General features: G+C 35.5%; 2 protein-coding genes across 7 annotated transcripts in view; one reads left to right on the plus strand and one right to left on the minus strand.

Moving 5' to 3' along the window:
- Window positions 1-20839, plus strand: part of GRIK2 (glutamate ionotropic receptor kainate type subunit 2) — a 638500-nt gene that overhangs the window by 332990 nt on the left and 284671 nt on the right. The window lies entirely within an intron of this gene.
- LOC308626215 (cAMP-regulated phosphoprotein 19-like) lies at window positions 14003-14388 on the minus strand. The gene has a single exon (XM_081251072.1). It carries the CDS (start codon window positions 14358-14360, stop codon window positions 14022-14024), a length of 339 nt encoding a protein of 112 aa, XP_081107198.1. The 5' UTR covers window positions 14361-14388; the 3' UTR covers window positions 14003-14021.

Raw genomic sequence — 20839 nt, forward strand, 5'->3', positions numbered from 1 at the left:
AATGTAAGTTCTTTTTAGTAAAAAATGAATAGATGTTATTCAATAAATATGTTTATCAAAGGAAAAACTCAAAGTGGGCTTTATTATCTTCTAGAATGAGGCCTATTAAGTTATATAGATATTTGGTGAAAGGTGATGATAAATCAGTTTCTTTTCATTGAAGCTACTTTGACATTTCTATGCCAGCTACTTCTCAATCTAAGTCTGCATGATGAGCAGCTATGTATTTCTTGCTAGCATCTGTACTGGTGTTTAAACTATCTCTTTGGTAATCAGAACCTGTTTTTTTTTTTTTTTTTTTTTCAGTGACTGTGATTAGAAATAAGCAAACTTATGTCCACACTTGTGACAGAGATAGTTAAGCCCTCTAATCCTTGTCTTTTTAAAATATCTATCTTGAAGCAAAGAGAGCAACCTAGCTGTCCTTTGTCACCTTATTCTCTCTTCTCTAAAAAGTGAAAATGGGGGCTTCCCTGGTGGCGCAGTGGTTGAGAGTCCGCCTGCCGATGCAGGGGACATGGGTTCGTGCCCCGGTCCAGGAAGATCCCGCATGCCGCGGAGCGGCTGGGCCCATGAGCCATGGCCGCTGAACCTGCGCGTCTGGAGCCTGTGCTCCACAATGGGAGAGGCCACAACAGTGAGAGGCCCGCATACCGCAAAAAAAAAAAAAAAAAAAAAAAAAAAGTGAAAATGGGATAGGGTGAATTATATAGTACCCTAAGAACCCTTGACTTAAGGATTGCTTTCTTTCCTTTATATTAGATTAAGTTAAAATTAGAAATCTCTTTTTATTTAAACTGTCATATGAAGTTTATTGCTTTCAAAATAAGCTTCCTTCTTAGTGAAATAAATCCCCCCTTCTTTTCTTACATTGAAACACAAAGAAATGTCTAATGCATTTTAGAGTAGCATACACGTTTGTTATTTACAGAGGTCCTATGGAATAGTGGTAGGTTGCCAAGGCACTCCTTCTGAGCTGATAAAGCGCTTCAACTTTGAGCATTTACAGAAGATGCTTCTCTTAACTGTTGGAAAGTTATTTTTTAATATGAGGAAAATCAAAAAGATCATACCTCCAAAATTAAAATGTCAATCATACCTCTAAAAATAACGAATTAAAAAATAAATTTTTAGAATAACTACTGGAAATACTTTCCACAAGACTTTTGTGACCTTTATTTGTTGAGTCATTAGTAACCAGGAATGAACATCATTTTTGATGCCTTGACTCCCATGATTTTAATAAATTGTTGTACCTTACTCCACATCTCTCTCTCAGAAGTGTTTAACACTTTTGATTTTTTTTTTTTTTTTGCGTGGTAAAAAAAGTGGAAGCCCCCACTTTTGATTTTTAAAAATTGGCTCTAGGGCTTCCCTGGTGGCACAGTGGTTGAGAGTCCGCCTGCCAATGCAGGGGACACGGGTTCGTGCCCCGATCCGGGAGGATCCCACATGCCGCGGAGCGGCTGGGCCCGTGAGCCATGGCCGCTGGGCCTGCGCATCCGGAGCCTGTGCTCCGCAACGGGAGAGGCCACAACAGTGAGAGGCCCGCGTACCACGCAAAAAAAAAAAAAAAAAAAAATTGGCTCTAATATTTTAATTTAGAGAAATTCCTTCAATAACATTTGACATTAACTTTTAAAACATTTTCTCTTATCCATTGGGATTTTCTCTTTGGATACTCACTTAAGGGATGATCACACACAACTGCTCTTTTTTTTTTTTTTTTTATGTGCTACAAATGTTTATTACCAGCAAATATGGTTTGTATGACTGCTACATTTTAGGATTTTTTTTTTTTTAAAGTAAAGTTTATTTATTTATTTTTTTAAATTAGTTTCTGCTTTATAACAAAGTGAATCAGTCATACATATACATCTGTTCCCACATCCCTTCCCTCATGCATCTCTCTCCCTCCCACCCTCCCCATCCCACCCCTCCAGGCGGTCACAGAGCACCGAGCTGATCTCCCTGTGCTCTGCGGCTGCTTCCCACTATCTATCTACCTTACGTTTGGTAGTGTATATATGTCCATGCCTCTCTTTCGCTTTGTCACAGCTTACCCTTCCCCCTCCCCATATCCTCAAGTCCATTCTCAAGTAGGTCTGTGTCTTTATTCCCGTTTTGCCCCTAGGTTCTTCATGACATTTTTTTTTTTTAAATTCCGTATATATGTGTTAGCATACGGTATTTGTCTTTCTCTTTCTGACTAACTTCACTCTGTATGACAGACTCTAGGTCTATCCACCTCATTACAAATAGCTCAGTTTCGTTTCTTTTTATGGCTGAGTAATATTCCATTGTATATATGTGCCACATCTTCTTTATCCATTCATCCGATGATGGACACTTAGGTTGTTTCCAGCTCCGGACTATTGTGAATAGAGCTGCAATGAACATTTTGGTACATGTCTCTTTTTGAATTATGGTTTTCTCAGGGTATATGCCCAGTAGTGGGATTGCTGGGTCATATGGTAGTTCTATTTGTAGTTTTTTAAGGAACCTCCATACCGTTCTCCATAGTGGCTGTACCAATTCACATTCCCACCAGCAGTGCAAGAGTGTTCCCTTTTCTCCACACCCTCTCCAGCATTTATTGTTTCTAGATTTCTTGATGATGGCCATTCTGACTGGTGTGAGATGATATCTCATTGTAGTTTTGATTTGCATTTCTCTAATGATTAATGATGTTAAGCATTCTTTCATGTGTTTGTTGGCAGTCTGTATATCTTCTTTGGAGAAATGCCTATTTAAGTCTTCTGCCCATTTTTGGATTGGGTTGTCTGTTTTTTTGCCATTGAGCTGCATGAGCTGTTTATAAATTTTGGAGATTAATCCTTTGTCAGTTGCTTCATTTGCAAATATTTTCTCCCATTCTGAGGGTTGTCTTTTGGTCTTGTTTATGGTTTCCTTTGCTGTGCAAAAGCTTTGAAGTTTCATTTGGTCCCATTTGTTTATCTTTGTTTTTATTTCCATTTCTCTAGGAGGTGGGTCCAAAAGGATCTTGCTGTGATTTATGTCATAGAGTGTTCTACCTATGTTTTCCTCTAAGAGTTTGATAGTTTCTGGCCTTACATTTAAGTCTTTAATCCATTTTGAGCTTATTTTTGTGTATGGTGCTAGGGAATGATCTAATCTCAAACTTTTACATGTCCCTGTCCAGTTTTCCCAGCACCACTTATTGAAGAGGCTGTCCTTTCTCCACTGTACATTCCTGGCTCCTTTATCAAAGATAAGTTGGCCATATGTGCGTGGGTTTATCTCTGGGCTTTCTATCCTGATCCACTGATCTATCTTTCTGTTTTTATGACAGTACCAGACTGTCTTAATTACTGTAGCTTTGTAGTATAGTCTGAAGTCAGGGAGCCTGATTCCTCCAGCTCCGTTTTTCGTTCTCAAGATTGCTTTAGCTATTCGGGGCCTTTTGTTTTTCCAAACAAATTTTGAAATTTTTTGTTCTAGTTCTGTGAAAAATGCCATTGGTAGTTTGATAGGGATTGCATTGAATCTGTAGATTGCTTTGGGTAGTAGAGTCATTTTCACAATATTGATTCTTCCAATCCAGGAGCATGGTATATCTCTCCATCTATTTGTATCATCTTTAATTTCTTTCATCAGTGTCTTATAATTTTCTGCATACAGGTCTGTTGTCTCCTTAGGTAGGTTTATTCCTAGATATTTTATTCTTTTTGTTGCGATGGTAAATGGGAGTGTTTTCTTGATTTCATTTTCAGATTTTTCATCATTAGTGTACAGGAATGCCAGAGGTTTCTGTACATTAATTTTATATCCTGCTACTTTACCAAATTCATTGATTAGTTCTAGTAGTTTTTCGGTAGCATCTTTAGGATTCTCTATGTATAGTATCATGTCATCTGCAAACAGTGACAGCTTTACTTCTTCTTTTCCAATTTGGATTCCTTTTATTTCCTTTTCTTCTCTGATTGCTGTGGCTAAAACTTCCAAAACTATGTTGAATAAGAGTGGTGAGAGTGGGCAGCCTTGTCTTGTTCCTGATCTTAGTGGAAATGGTTTCAGTTTTTCACCATTGAGGACAATGTTGGCTGTGGGTTTGTCATATATGGCCTTTATTATGTTGAGGAAAGATCCCTCTATACCTACTTTCTGCAGGGTTTTTATCATAAATGGGTGTTGAATTTTGTCGAAAGCTTTCTCTGCATCTATTGAGATGATCATATGGTTTTTCTCCTTCAACTTGTTAATATGGTGTATTACATTGATTGATTTGCATATATTGAAGAATCCTTGCATTCCTGGGATAAACCCCACTTGATCATGGTGTATGATCCTTTTAATGTGCTGTTGGATTCTATTTGCTAGTATTTTGTTGAGGATTTTTGCATCTATGTTCATCAGTGATATTGGCCTGTAGTTTTCTTTCTTTGTGACATCCTTGCCTGGTTTTGGTATCAAGGTGATGTCGGCCTCGTAGAATGAGTTTGGGAGTGTTCCTCCCTCTGCTATATTTTGGAAGAGTTTGAGAAGGATAGGTGTTAGCTCTTCTCTAAATGTTTGATAGAATTCACCTGTGAAGCCATCTGGTCCTGGGCTTTTGTTTGTTGGAAGATTTTTAATCACAGTTTCAATTTCAGTGCTTGTGATTGGTCTATTCATATTTTCTATTTCTTCCTGAGTCAGTCTTGGCAGGTTGTGCATTTCTAAGAATGTGTCCATTTCTTCCAGGTTGTCCATTTTATTGGAATAGAGTTGCTTATAGTAATCTCTCATAATCTTTTGTATTTCTGCAGTGTCAGTTGTTACTTCTCCTTTTTCATTTCTAATTCTATTGATTTGAGTCTTCTCCCTTTTTTTCTTGATGAGTCTGGCTAATGGTTTGTCAATTTTGTTTATCTTCTCAAAGAACCAGCTTTTAGTTTGGTTGATCTTTGCTATCGTTTCCTTCGTTTCTTTTTCATTTATTTCTGATCTGATCTTTATGATTTCTTTCCTTCTGCTAACTTTGGGGTTTTTTTGTTCTTCTTTCTCTAATTGCTTTAGGTGCAGGGTCAGGTTGTTTACTCGAAATGCTTCCTGTTTCTTAAGGTGGGATTGTATTGCTATAAACTTCCCCCTTAGAATTGCTTTTGCTGCGTCCCATAGGTTTTGGGTCGTCGTGTCTCCATTGTCATTTGTTTCTAGGTATTTTTTAATTTCCTCTTTGATTTCTTCAGTGATCACTTCGTTATTGAGTAGTGTATTGTTTAGCCTCCATGTGTTTGTATTTTTTACACATCTTTTCCTGTCATTGATGTCTAGTCTCATAGCATTGTGGTCGGAGAAGATACTTGATACAATTTCAATTTTCTTAAAATTACCGAGGCTTGATTTGTGACCCAAGATATGATCTATCCTGGAGAATGTTCCATGAGCACTTGAGAAAAATGTGTATTCTGTTGTTTTTGGATGGAATGTCCTATAAATATCAACTAAGTCCATCTCGTTTAATGTATCATTTAAAGCTTGTGTTTCCTTATTTATTTTCATTTTGGATGATCTGTCCATTGGTGAAAGTGGGGTGTTAAAGTCCCCTACTATGATTGTGTTACTGTCGATTTCCCCTTTTATGGCTGTTAGTATTTGCCTTATGTATTGAGGTGCTCCTATGTTGGGTGCATAAATATTTACAATTGTTATATCTTCTTCTTGGATTGATCCCTTTATCGTTATGTAGTGTCCTTCCTTGTCTCTTCTAATAGTCTTTATTTTAAAGTCTATTTTGTCTGATATAAGAATTGCTACTCCAGCTTTCTTTTGATTTCCATTTGCATGGAATATCTTTTTCCATCCCTTTACTTTCAATCTGTATGTGTCTCTAGGTCTGAAGTGGGTCTCTTGTAGACAGCATATATATGGGTCTTGTTTTTGTATCCATTCAGCCACTCTGTGTCTTTTGGTGGGAGCATTTAGTCCATTTACATTTAAGGTAATTATTGATATGTATGTTCCTATTCCCATTTCCTTAATTGCTTTGGGTTCGTTATTGTAGGTATATTCCTTCTGTTGTGTTTCTTGCCTAGAGAAGTTCCTTTAGCATTTGTTGTAAAGCTGGTTTGGTGGTGCTGAACTCTCTCAGCTTTTGCTTGTCTGTAAAGGTTTTAATTTCTCCATCAAATCTGAATGAGATCCTTGCTGGGTAGAGTAATCTAGGTTGCAGGTTTCTCTCCTTCATCACTTTAATTATGTCCTGCCACTCCCTTCTGGCTTGTAGGGTTTCTGCTGAGAGATCAGCTGTTATCCTGATGGGGATTCCCTTGTGTGTTATTTGTTGTTTTTGCCTTGCTGCTTTTAATATGATTTCTTTGTGTTTAATTTTTGACAGTTTGATTAATATGTGTCTTGGTGTATTTCTCCTTGGATTTATTCTGTATGGGACTCTCTGTGCCTCCTGGACTTGATTAACTATTTCCTTTCCCATATTGGGGAAGTTTTCAACTATAATCTCTTGCTCTTTTGTTTTTGATACATGTGTTCTCAAGTTTAATTTTTACTATATACAATGTCTAGTTTTACTTTTAACACTTCTCAATTCCTTTCACTTTTTACAAATCCTGTGTTTTGTTGCCATTTTGTTTCTTTTTATCTTTAGTGTGGTTCACCTCTCTGCTTAAAATTCTTAAAAATGATTATTGTCATTTTGAATTCCAACCCAGATGAATTGATTTTAAAATAACCTATGATATAAAGCAAATGAAGCATTATGATATTAAAACAAAGCATTATAGTAATTTGAAGTGTTTTCCAAGTTTAAATACAATTATCCTGTAAAGAAATACATTAAGGTAAAAATGTATAAACATGTGACTCAATATTAAGAGCATACTTTGAATGGCTTCACTCTTGACTCTAATATTATTGTATTAAAAAATTTTTAATTCACTTAGAGGGTCAGGAAATGAATAATATAAAATAAATTCAGACAAAAATACCACAAATGTGGGCTTTGCTTGAAATGTTATAGGTGAAGTTTAGGAATTTTTATAAAGATTTTAAGTTTCCTCTTTATCTTCTGTTCAACTTAAGAAACATCACTGCAAATCTGACATTTGCTAGACTCTTGCATAAGCACAGACCAAATGAAGATGAAGTAAGATCGCGTATCTCCAGGTGCCATGGACCAGTGTGTCAATGGTCCTGTAAACAAATAACTGTCATTCAGGGTGCTAAGTGCTCATGGAAATAGAGCTCATGATATGGAGGGACCATCCAGAGAGTGCAGTCTGGTCTGAAGGAAGCCCTCACAGAGCATGTGAGGCTGAGCTGAGACTTGGAGGATGAATTCACTGGCAAACAAGAGGAAAGGCAAGATTGATGGGGAGTGTTTTAGTCAGAGACAGTGGCTTACCGGAAGTCATGGAGATATCAGTGCATAACAGTACAGAATATTTAGGAAACTGCCAGTAGTTGAGTCTGGTTTACATGGAGGAATTGAAGATTAAATCAACATCTTTAATTCTACCAAGAGTAAAATATAATCTAAAAACTGCCGGTCAATGCTTAAGATATGTGAGAGTTTGTTAGTGATTATCATTAATCCTGTTATGAAGGAGAATTATTTCTAATGTAGCTGCCCAAGTAGCACACTTGCAGGTGGAGGAAGGAAGGTGGGAAAAGGCTGAAAATCAACTGTTGAAATTCAGTAATGAATGTGGAAGAACCATGGAAAGGGAATGCTGACACTTTGGTTGTAATTCCAGTTCTGTTCATAAACCTACTTTGCGTTCTTAATTTTGTCCCTATGTTTCTTAAATATATAATAATCTTTGGCCTAAATAAGTTGTAGTTTATGTGAGTGTATGTTTTAACAAAATTGTGTTATTCAAGATAAAAATTGATTGTCTTTGTTGGAAATCCTGAAAGAACTCTTGAAATCCAATTCTTCTAGCTCACAGTTCCCCCACCCCAGCCCCTCCACCTCCTCCTCTTCTCTGTCTCCATTTTGCTAACTTTCTACTTTTTCTTTCCTGTGTCAACTCCTGAGCATCTATGGATAGAGCTAAGACTTCATGAATACAGTTTGAAAGTTACCTGCCCAGATCATTTCTAATGTTCTTTTAGACAATAGTTTTCATACCTGAATGGTGTTTAATTAATAATTAATTAATAGTTGAGTGGTGGGGGAAAGGAACAAGGTAAAGAGATCATTTGGGGGCAGTAGCAAAAAATATAACTGGGTTCAATTAGATGTTTCCCTTCAGCAGAGGCAGGACCTAGTGAGGAGGAAAGATAGACTATATGGAAAGGGCAATAGCTGGGGAAGTTTCTAGAAATTCTGATATTCTGATTGATTAGAAAAGTCATTAAAATACAATGAAATATGGAACTAAAATAGTAACCATATAAGTACTTATTTATTAATTCCTATTATTCTCCAGATATTTTAAATATTTTAATCTTTCGAAAATATCTAACCTCCTTTAGGGTAAATGCATTAATTCCTATTTGCAGAGAAAGTAATGTGAGTAAAAGGGGTTAAAAAATGGTTTCTTACTGACTCCACTGATACCCTATGGAGAGACAATGTTTTTGTACTGGCTCCGTATACATTTTAAACTTAATCCTCATATCCTATGAAACATTTAGAGTAGGCACAATTATTCCCATTTTATATCTAAAAAATTGAGATTCCAAAAGGTTAAATTAATTGCTCAACATAAGGACATCTGGTTTCTTCTACAGTGCCCTTTCCTCTCTATACTTTATAGGCTCCTTAATCTCTGCAGGAATCATCTTCCCCCTTCTATCAGCCTTCAAAAGCTTGTTGATTGCTCTCTAATTATAAACACTTGGAGAAAAGAGTGTGAATTGATATGCAAATGACCTTTCCCCCCTTAGCAAATTAGCACTTTACTTCCATCTAATTAAGCAGCTTTGTGGAGGAAATGGATTTTTGAAAGAAGAATGGAAAGTGTTTGGATTTGTTCTAGGGGTGTTTCTGGTTTAGCCAGCCTTGTGAATGAGGTATAGAAAAAGGAGTCCTTAGTGGGAGCAGACAATGAAATCAGCAAAAAGAGACAAGGAGGCTGGATAGCTGACAAACCTTCATGGGAAAGTAAACTGCCTTTCAGCTTTCATTCTTTCCCTAATGGTAACATATTTTTTAAGTAAAATAAAACTTTAATAATAAGAAAGTTCTGTTTCCTCTCATACTTCTGAGTGTTAACGCTGACGGATCCTTCATTGGAAATGGATATATTCAAGCTTAAATTACAAATTGTAAGGATTCAGAACTTACAGGATGTGCTTTTAATTAGGAAAAAAACGATTCCTTAAATGTATTACAAGGACTTTCTTTAGGAAAAAAAGTCACTTATTGCAACGAGAATTGTTAGAAGAGAAATTGAGGCATGTTAAATTTTTCAACAGTTTATTGGAGCAAAAATCAATTCGAATTGAGCAGCATCCAGTTTAGCAGATAGAAAGGAGCTCTGAGGAGCTGTACAAAATGAAAGACTTTTCTAGGCAGAAGGGAGCAGGAATAAGGAAGTTATACTAGGCCAAATATCAGGTAGCTTATTGCAATGTTACTTTCCCTTAGAGCAGGGGCCCCCAACCCCCAGGCAGAGGACGGTCACCGGTCTGCAGCCTGTTGGGAACGGGCCGCACAGCAGGAGGTGAGCGGCGGGCAGCGGGCAAAGCTTCATCTGCCGCTCCCCATCGCTCGCATTACCGCCTGAACTATCCCCCATCACTCGCGTTACCGCCTGAACCGTCCACCTCCCCCGCCCCATCTGTGGAAAAATTGTCTTCCTCAAAACCGGTCCTTGGTGCCAAGAAGGTTGGGAACCGCTGCCTTAGGGGATGGCAAGAATCTGTCAGGCAGATTACCTAACTAGTGCTGATCAGGCAATTCCTGATTCACTGGTTTAAGATTCCAAAACTGTGATTAAGTCTCAGTTTGGTGAGGTGGGGCTTAGCAAAAGTGACTCCATTTGGGGCCTGTTGTTTTGCTTTTAACAGAATTAATAAAACTCTGTTCTTATATATGGTTAGTGGGATTAGGAGCAAGGAATGTGTGTGTGTGTGTGTGTGTGTGTGTGTTTATGTACTTCCTTCCATGATGGTACCGAAGTATTTGATACTAAAGAGGAATTCAGTACATACATACTGAATGTGTAAATATATGAATAAATACTACCAGTTCAAATTTATCATAAAAATAAGGCAACTGATATTCTCAATAATATATTAAATCCTTAATAATTCTTGAAAATTGATTTATGGATTTAGCAAAATGCTGTATGTATTTGGGAGAAGGCTTTAGTCTTTGTTAAACTGTGCTACACAGGTTCATAAATAGCTAGTTCCTATAAATCATATAATGTTGTATTAAATTATATTAGTCATTCTTCTTAATAATGGCTTATTAATGGCTTATTTACCCTCCTGCCCATATTGCTTTACCAGCAAAGCAATATTTTATTGTTATCTTGTCTGGACCACTCAATTATTTTTGGATTTGCAGTGTTTGTTTTTATGTTTCATTAATTAAGATAAAATATAAATAACAACAAACTGATACTAATTGAGTACTTCAGCAGGGCTCAACTCTGCTATTGACAAATTCACTTATCTTATTCTAGGTGCCCTTTAAGAAAAATAAAAAGTAATCTTGTTTGCAATTTTCTAAGACATTAGGACATATATCAAGAGGGAGAATATTTACACTATAAAACAGCTAGGGGCCTCCCTGGTGGCACAGTGGTTGAGAGTCCGCCTGCCGATGCAGGGGATACGGGTTCGTGCCCCGGTCTGGGAGGATCCCATATGCCGCGGAGCGGCTGGGCCCGTGAGCCGTGGCCGCTGGGCCTGCGCGTCCGGAGCCTGTGCTCCGCAACGGGAGAGGCCACAACAGTGAGAGGCCCGCATACCACAAAAAGAAAAAAAAAAAAAAAAAACAGCTAGAAAACAACTGTCAGATGCATGATTACCAGAGAAATTAGAACTATTTTATAAGCATTTCTGTGGATAATAGTGACAAATATCACACATCAGAGAAAAGGTCAGACATACAAGTCTTAATTTAGATGTAAAGTAGTCTTTTTACTATTACTGAATACTGATATACCGAGAACAATTGAAAATATAGAAGTATTACAAATTATCTCCAAGGTACAAGATTTTTATGAAGAAGGAGGAAAGGTTATGAATTTCATAACCCAACCACAGCCATCCTTCCCTTATCTGGGCTGTGCCTCTCCCAGTGTATTGAGAAAAATCCTTCCTAGATCACACTGCCAGTAGAGGATTCTACTGTTGTATAACAGAAGAGACCTTTGAGATTATCCAATTCACCATGTTAGTTTTTAGATGAAGATACTGAGGCCCGGAGAGGTAATTTGAGTTTTTCCTCTTGTAGTGCTTCTTAGAAGTGGAGATTTGATACTAAGTCTGATACATGATCCTCAACCAACAGAGGAATTTTAACCCTGACATGCTGTCTTCAAGCTCTGATTAAAGTCGTCAGTTTATTATGTAATTTGTCCAATAAGACAATACCTCTAAAGAAAATACAGATTGATGAGACTTTCTGTAATGATTAAGCATGCAAAATATAAACTTGATAATATATAAAACATATATTTATCTCAATATTTCCATCTTCTCTCCCTCAGCTCCATGATTTTCTCACTGTACTTCCCAAGAACTATACACACACACACACACACACACACACACACACATACACATATATATATATATAATATTTTCATTTGAATATATTCTAAAGAAGCCATGTAAATGTATGATCTGAAATGTGCAACATACTGCAAGGGCTTTCTTTTCATGACTACATAATTGTCCTAAGCATTTTTAATTTGTTGCATGGCAGATTTCCTGAATCAAATAGCAGCTGTTTTGGGAAAGTATTAAACATATTCTCTCTAGGCCCATTGGTTGTTGTTTTCCTTTCACAGCCTCTCACCATTAACTATATAGCAGCCAGAGCAGAGGAGTTGTTAACAAAATATATTTTCACTGCTAGCCAAACATATACATGACCTAGTGGTAATATTTGACTTTATATCATTTACTTATGCCTGTGTATGTCTTACACCAAGGGACTAACACCCAACAGGAGAAAGAAATGGGGAGAAATTAACTAAGTAACTGTGAACCATCAAGTAGCCCAGATTAAATAATGAGCCTTCAATAGGCTGGAATAGAATAACATTAAGCCTTTGGAGTTCAGTGGGAAGTTAGATGCACTAATGGCAGTGCTGTGCTGGGAAAGCGTATATTTTAGTTGGAATTTTTGCGTGGAGGTGATCGCACATTATAATATGAATAGCTGTACTAAAGGCATGGAGGTTTTCTGCCAGCATAGGAGGTGATTAAGACCCCCTCTACCAGATAATAGCTCACTGGAGGAATGTAATGGTGTTAAAGTAAAATCTGAAAAACAGATGATTTTCCCATTCACTAGTCCATTGACTCTCCTTCTAGAGCCACTGTGGTTATGGCACTGCTCTTTATTTTCATTTCACAAAGGAGCACAAGTTGTTATGATATTTTTGAGCTCATACGTGTCCAGAAAGAAAGAAAAGAAAGAATGAAAGACTGTCTTGCATTAAAGATAAATGCAATCATTCAATGATTTGTTTTAAGAAAGTTATATTTGTTTTGTTTTTGTTTCTATTGAATAATTATTGTAGCTCAAGATGATTTTCTTTTTTCTTCCCTACCCCTCCCCGCCGCCACCTGGGTCATTCATCCCTCTGTGGAACTGTAGCAGGAAATGGCACTGTATACTAAATGTGTTCCCAATGTCATGAGACAGGCCTAGCCTGACACCCTTAGAGAGTTGATGTTTGTCAACTCAAACTGCCATTTGTATATGAAATATACAAATTTTCATTGAAAATTTCATTTCATTGTTAATTTCATTGTCATTTTCCCCTTAAACATTTTCCCATTAATTATTTTTCTCTTATCTTCTATATGTTCTATATTCACATAGTATATAGGTTGAATATACCTGAGTATCTTATTTCATCATTTGTTTAAGCATAGCAGTTAATTTGTATCTTATTAAACAAATATTCTATTCAGCTAACAGAATTTTCCTTAATTTAGATTTAAATTAAAATGTACAGTTGTAGCATCATCTATTAATAATTCCTGGTGTTTCTGCCCTAGGTCTTGAAAGTACCTTGGGCCATTGTATTGATATTTCCCCTGCCAAAACATGCTAGACTCTTTGTATTTATTTATTTTTATTTATTTATTTTTTTTGGTTGTGCAAAACTACTGTATTTACAAAAATGGCACAAAAGTGAATTCAACAGTCGATGCACATGCACACTTCATTCACATCTTCAACAACAAAAGGTATTCTAACACTACAGAACTGAATAAGAATACTAGCTTCAACAGCAGCTGTTAAGCACTAGAGTCACATAAGTTACACCAGAATGGGCAAATATTGCCCAAGTAAAATTCTATTGTTAAAGCTGAAACAGATTTAAGGCCATTCAAGTTCAAGGACAGGATACAAATCTTTTGAAGCCCCATCTATTTGTGTTTCAAATATGTGACCTTTCTTCTAATTGAAATATGTGACCTTCTAACTTGTGGTCTTAAACTTCTGTTTTACAAAATCCAAAAGGAAAATACAGAATAAATCAATACAATAGAGGTTACATTAAATAAGAGTAACATACAAAGCTATAATTAAGATTAATTAAAGAAAGCCAAAACATTAAAATTGTAAAACTTGCTTGTTACTTGTTGGAACCAGCCCTACACTAGGAGTTAGGTAATATATACAATTATCTTCAAGTAGATTACTTTACATTGCTCTAACATGTTCTTTTCATCAGTGCACTGTTAAACTAATCAAAACTCTACACATGTATATTCCCTTACACACACACTACCACTACCTGCAAAGCCATAACTCTCAAATGATTTAGTGAGTGAAAGGAAATAAAAAGTGGAGAAGTAACATATTAAGGAGAAATAAAGGGAATTAGAAGATTCATGCAGTTCAGCTCTTTTAATCAGCCAGCCAGCTTGCTAGCAACAAGAGATGGTTTCCGTTGAGGAAGGTCCTGTGGAGTAGGAATGTGGTCACCAGTGACTTCTGTCTTATCCGGAGCTGCAGTAGGAAGTTGCTTGTTCTTCATTTTCGCTTTAGCCATGTTGTAATCCCCAGAATCAACATATTTTTGCCCTTTCTGCAATCGTTTCCTTAAAAAATCTGAACCTCCAGGCTTTTGTCCCAGATGAGGATACCTTGCTTTTAATTTTGCTTCTTCAGCTTTCTCTGGACTAGTCACTTTGTCTTCCATTTCCTTCTGCTCCTCCGCGGAGGCTGCCTCGGGGACTTCCGCGGACATACTGCTCCCTCTTAGTCCGCTTCTCCCGCTCTGCCTGTATTTATTTACTACTATCATTTTCCTCATAGCATATCTGTTTTTATGTACTTTTGAAAATAATAAGTAATAATTCGGTCATCTAAGCTTTGCTTAGATATGGAAAAATCAATCTTCAAATGGCCTTCTAGTAAAACAACTTTAAAAGAAGGAGAAAAAACATGTGTGTTGAACTGTTTGCACACAAGTAAAAAATAATTAAAATGCAAAACTTTTATCCTTGCTTTGCTGCTAGATAAGATAGCGTCATATTAAGAATTATTTTCAGATTATATTACAAAATCTTTAAAAGCTGAATCTTAGCATTTGTATTTCTTATGTCAGAGATGAATTGGCTCCTTCACTTTAAAAATACTACACTCATGCCAAGACTTAGGAAGTTGGTCAGTAAGCAATCTTGTAATTTCCCAGTTTACTAGCAAAATTGAAAGGTTGGAATTGGCCTTTTGGGTAAGGCAGTTGTATCTAATATGTCCATTTATTTTTCAGGATGAGAAATTTTTAATAATGTTGCCATTTCTTAAACCAGGAAGTTACTTTCAATCTGTAGGTACTCAGGACAATTTAGTTTGCTGGTTGTTGCTTCACTTTTTGCTGTCCAAACATGTGAATGTCTCTTTTTTTTTTTTTTTTTTCATTTTAAAAGGTAGGTTTTACAGCAACAACTTCACAGAAATAAACTATTATTTTTGTTGCATGTTCTCTTCTCCTTTACCCAATAATTTATTCTACATTTCAGTTGTCCTTATCCCCTTCTTATAAATTATACCTCTTTGCACTGGCCTTTCCATTATTTGCATTTTATGTCTTTAACTTTTTTGTAACCTGCTATGGAATTGACATTTTTATATGCAACATATATATTGGCTAATACAAAACATTCAGTTTTCATCTATTTTACTATCCTTAAAGAAAATCCAATATTACATTGTATGCTTTTCAAGGAACTCAATACTTTCACTCACTATTTTCTTCAGATTTATTTTTTCACAAGAGTTAAATCTAGGTAATCTCAAAAAATATTATTTGAATCCACCTCTGCCTCAGTATACTCATTAACAGGAGGGGTCAGTAATGTTTTTTACTTTATTAAAAGTACTAGTAGTAAGGAATAAATATGTTGCTGTTATAGTTGTTGGTGTTATTATTATTTACATCTACATGTTGGATATTTCTGAAAAATATAGTAATTAGTAGCGTTCCTCTTTTAAATAGAAGACATCTATGGTATGAGGAGATTAGTAACTAAAGATTTTACTGTTTATCTACAGTAGAAGTAGACTAGGACCTATATCTAATAGATCTTTCTATTATCTCATCCATTTTAAAAATAACTTTTATTTCAACTTTAGAGTGTTATATTTGAAATGTGCTAATTCTGCCTGTTTTTTTCCACCTTCTTTTTACTTTCAGATCTAAGTACAAGCTATGCATTTGACTCTGTTTCATGTGGTTGTGTTTATATACCTTTCACCATTTTTATTACTGATAATGTTGTTTGTATGAATAAAGTGAATAGATGGGATAACAATTCATACCTGTTGAATTTACATGTGGTATTAATGAGTACAAGGCCAGTGATTCAAAGTTTGTTTTTAGTTCCATTTTATAGTACTTCACCTCCTCCTCAGCCAAATAGTTCACCTGGACTATGTGCATGGTGGAATTGATGCCAAATGTAAAAGCCACTTTTGGAATTGTTTATTGTTAGGCAAATTGAGAACCAAAGGAATGAAATGCTTCGAGACAAGATGATAGGGAGGAGGGAGGTTCCTAATTCCTTATTCAAGGAAATAAGTAGGATGGTGGCATCAGAGTTGGATACCAAGAAAGTATGGGGCCAAAGCCGACAGTAGAGAATAGATAAGATGTGAGAGCTAGCAATGTAAAATTCAATCAGTACAGAATAATTTGAGGAGGCAGTCATTTTTACTGCCAGCTCTTCTTTTAAGGGGCCAGGCCTTCTTACTCAGGGCTATATACACCTTGACCATTTTAAAAACATCATATCCAGAAACTGTATCCTTTTACCAAATACCTTATAGAAAGATGCACTTGGTCATGCCTGGCTATAGGTGAGACAGAAAGTGTGGGTGGGTAGTTTAAATTCATAGTCACGTTTAGAAAAAATAACTCAAATAAATGCACTGTTTTGAGTGGGGTCAGTAGTGTCATCTTCAAATACAAAGGATAATAAGACAGCCAAGAATGATAAAGAAATGACTCATGTTCAACATTTATCTTTTTCTTTACAAGTCTGTTGTTTCACAGAAACTAAATCTATGTAAACTGCAAAAGTAAAATTTTCATATACACACAAATAAGAGACAGTGTTTATCATTCTGTTCTACACATAATAGATCTCAACTATGAGTCATATGGGAAAAATGACAAAATTTTCCACTGTAGCATCTAAGATAGAAAATTATTTTAGAAATCTCAAAAATAAGAATAGATTGCAAAATGCCCAGCAACATTTTCTGAGCAATCCAGTTACCAGAAACTTGAAAATGTATTTATGTCAGGGATATCTAGCAACTGCCTGCCTCCATGGCTGTGGGTACTTGTACTACACTGTAATATCTATAGTTACAGGATCATAATCCTAGAGTTGAACAAAACCTTATTGATCAATTGGCGTGACCACCTTCTTTTTACAGCTGAGGAAGCTAAACAGTATGCTAGTTAAGTGAACAATTAGTAAGTAAAATCCAGTGAAATGTGAGAAACTCAACAGCACTTTTATAACAAATAATAAATAGATATAAATTTAAAATATGACATTGCTGTTGAGCAATATAAGAGAGCTAAGTGGAGAAGTTAAATTTCTTCCTTCCTAACTGAATTTAATATCTTATGAAGAAAATATCCACAGAGAATTTTACTATATATTATAAAGTCTTTCTCCTTTAACTCTTCTTGCTGTCTTTTTCTTATTTCATATGGTACAGAGTTACTAAATGTGTCTATATAACCACTGATATATTTAAAATACTTTCTGATAGCACTGATTGTATTATCTCTCCTTTCTCAACATCATTCCTTTTCTGCTTTTACTACTTTGCCCAGTTGGCTGTATATGTGTGGGAAATGAGTTAATGTGTCATATTTGAAGTAAATCTTTGACTTAAAACACTAAAGACAAAACTCTGAATGTTAGAAAACTGGTTTGATTTGAGAGGAGATGGTTATAGTGAAATTAAAAGGAGAAAACCAAGGGGAGGGGGAGGGATAAATTAGGAGTATAGGTTAACAGATACACACCACTGTATATAAAATTAGATAACAACATGGATTTATTATATAGCACAAGGAACTATATTCAATATCTTGTAATAAACTATGGTGGAAAAGAATCTGAAGCTGTATACCTGAAACTAACAAAATATTGTAAGTCATCTATAGTTAAATAAAAATTTCAAAAGTAAAATGGAGAAAGCCAAATTGGTTAAAACAGGACAGAAGTGAATAAAGTAGTGAATGTTTACTTTAAAATTAATCCTATAAATTACCTTCAGCTCGGTGCTTTGCGATGACTTAGAGAGGTGGGATAGGGAGGGTAGGAGGGAGGCTGAAGAGGGAGGAGATATGGGGACATATGTATGCATATGGCTGATTCACTTTGTTGTACAACACAAACTAACACAGTATTGTGAAGCAATTATACTCCAATAAAGGTCTATTGAAAAAATATATATTTATACAACATTACAGGTGCATATTTGTGTGATCAGAGCCAATGAGTGTAATTGGTAAAAACTACATATAATAGATATAAATGCTCACAAATATAAAAAATAAAAGACTTTCTGAATTACATTTCAAATACCTTATCATTTATTTGTAATTTTCTAAGGACATGGTAATTATTGATTTAAAACAACTCACAGTTTAGTCTTTGCTTTTTTAAAATAGAAATGAGTATGCTCTTACTTTCTGTTAAATTAGCATTTTTAATTGCAATAATTGTTTCAGGCTTAAATGCTTGGAAGAAACCTACAGCAATCATAAAGATCATTACCATATCTGTTGCAAAAACTCATTTAAAATATTTTGATCCTCTTGAGAAATGCCAGGTCTGAGCCAATGTCAACTCGGAGAAAATTGGAACAGCTTAAAAGCAATTCTAGAATCATTTAGTGCTTAATATATTCTAGGGGTGGAAGAATCAATGCCATGTTTAATCAGTTTATAGATGTCATTCAGTAGAGAAAAATGTCCTACCACTGGAAGATTACATTCCTACTGAAGTTGAGGATGGCATGGCCCCTTATAAAGAAAAAAAATAAATTGAAAGCATATGTACCCTTTAGATAGGTCAGTAGCTATTGTCCCATTTATATTGTCTTTATAGTAACCCTCAATGAAGTTGTAGTGTGGCCACATTTACCTTAGGTTGAGTAGTTATACATTCTGTTGTGTCCTGGACATTCCTGGTTGTTATAGTACAATAGTTAATAATGCTCCCTACCATTCTCAAAAATGCCTCAGTTTGGATGATAAATTATGTGGTCACCCTTGTCGTAGGTATAGTCTTTATTCACCAGGCAGAATGGATTTATTGGGTACATAAAATGCATAGGTGCATTTGGCTAGGTGAGAAGGCATTAATGATGGATGTTCAAGACATAATTCCTATATTTGGAAATTGATACCTAGTTGGTGAGAGAAGAAATACTTCAATTAGTTAAGACAGTACCTAATGAAGTGACAGATTAAGTGATGTGGCCGATTAATATAAGAGCTCAGAGAGTGGGAGATTTGTGGGCTGAAATGATAAGCAGTCACCCCTTTCTCTCTACTCTGATGTTTTCTTATCCTACAGATAATCTCATTGAGGAACTCCTGCGATTTGGGCATGCCTTTTCTGTCTTATCTTCATTTTCTTATTCTCTGTATATTAGTGTATCTGCTATGCTCCCATCTCTACCAGCATTAAACTCCATAAAAGTTTTTTCACCTTTACTTTGTAAATTCAATGTATCTGATGTCTACTTTGAGACAGTGACCCAGGCTTATGGCTTTTCACAGATAATAATCATTCATATATTAAATTGCTGCTCTTATACCCCAAATATGTGGTCCTTCAAAGTGAACTTCAGCAATTATTGATTTATTTCCTTTTGTCTGACCTTTTCCCAGAGTGGGATTTCCCAAAAGAAACACCATTAGGAAGAACATTTGAGTCGTTGATTGACCCACATTTTGAAGGTTGTCTAGTTTTAGTTCTGTGGGATTCCATAAAATGTTAAGTCACTATTGCTATTTCTGAAATATTTTATCTAAATCACCTCTACTGAATCTGAACTGACATTGACTTATAATAGAAGACATTTCTCAGAAAATTGAACTAGGAAGTGATACTTTATCTGAATTTGCCATGTACATCTATGGACAATAGACACACTGATTATTTTTACTAATTTCTGTTCAGAAGAATTTTTTTTAATATTCATGAGTAAATCATCTGAGAAAAGATATCTTTTTATGTTGCTGTACAGGTATTATAATCATAAGAATGACTCAATGATTAATTTTGGCTTTAATGCATGTTTACCTTAGCTATATCATTATTTCTTAAATGTACAACTTTCATCTTCAATATTTGTAAGGCCCCCAGGTCTCTGATCGTAATTCAAGAGAACATCACTTTGCACTGGTCACTGACAGTCTAAAGACTGTTTTGATTTTTATAGTTTTCAACGTGATATATTGTGCTCACCTGATTATCCAACCCAAAAAGCAAAATTTATTCCATACATTCTTAAAGTAAATGATATTTGCTTTTGGTTTTCATGTCAATTACACGATGCTTACATAACCAGTTCTCACTGAGGTTTATTTGTAGCAATGCTTTTATGTGAATTTGATTAATAGAGCTAAATCTTAAAGTCAACCTGCCAATTTTAAATGCAGCCATTAGTTTTTCAGGATTTTTAAGACAACACTAAGATATGCCTTAGATAATTATTGTAATTTTCTCTTCGTAGGAGGATTTGAAGAATAATCTTTGTGTGTTGGATAACCTCTTATGCAAACAGTGTCCAGAGAAAAGATCTAATCCTCATTAAAAGTGGTTATGTTTGGTTAGCCTCTACATTTAATAGAAAATCAAGGCTTGCTAGTGCAAAGATAGTGTCTGTTGATTCAGAAGATTATAGTAGTGATTTTCTAGAAGCTAATGAAAGGTACTAAAATGAATCGATAATCTAACTGCTACATTTTTTAAATGCTTAAAGAAAACTTGAATGCATAATATCCTCGTGAATTGGTTATAGCTATGTCTTGATAATAAACTTGTGATTCAGATATGCATACAAACAGGAATCAAGTGTGACAGCAAGGAGCATAAACATTCATAATCATTTGCTTTGACAGGAACCAAACCTACAACAGTTACGTTGATGACTGGAGTACCTACAAATGGAGATAAGAATGTATAT

The sequence above is a fragment of the Mesoplodon bidens genome (genome assembly GCF_964165515.1).
Source record: "Mesoplodon bidens genome assembly, chromosome: 12".
Classification (NCBI taxonomy): Eukaryota; Metazoa; Chordata; class Mammalia; order Artiodactyla; family Ziphiidae; genus Mesoplodon; species Mesoplodon bidens.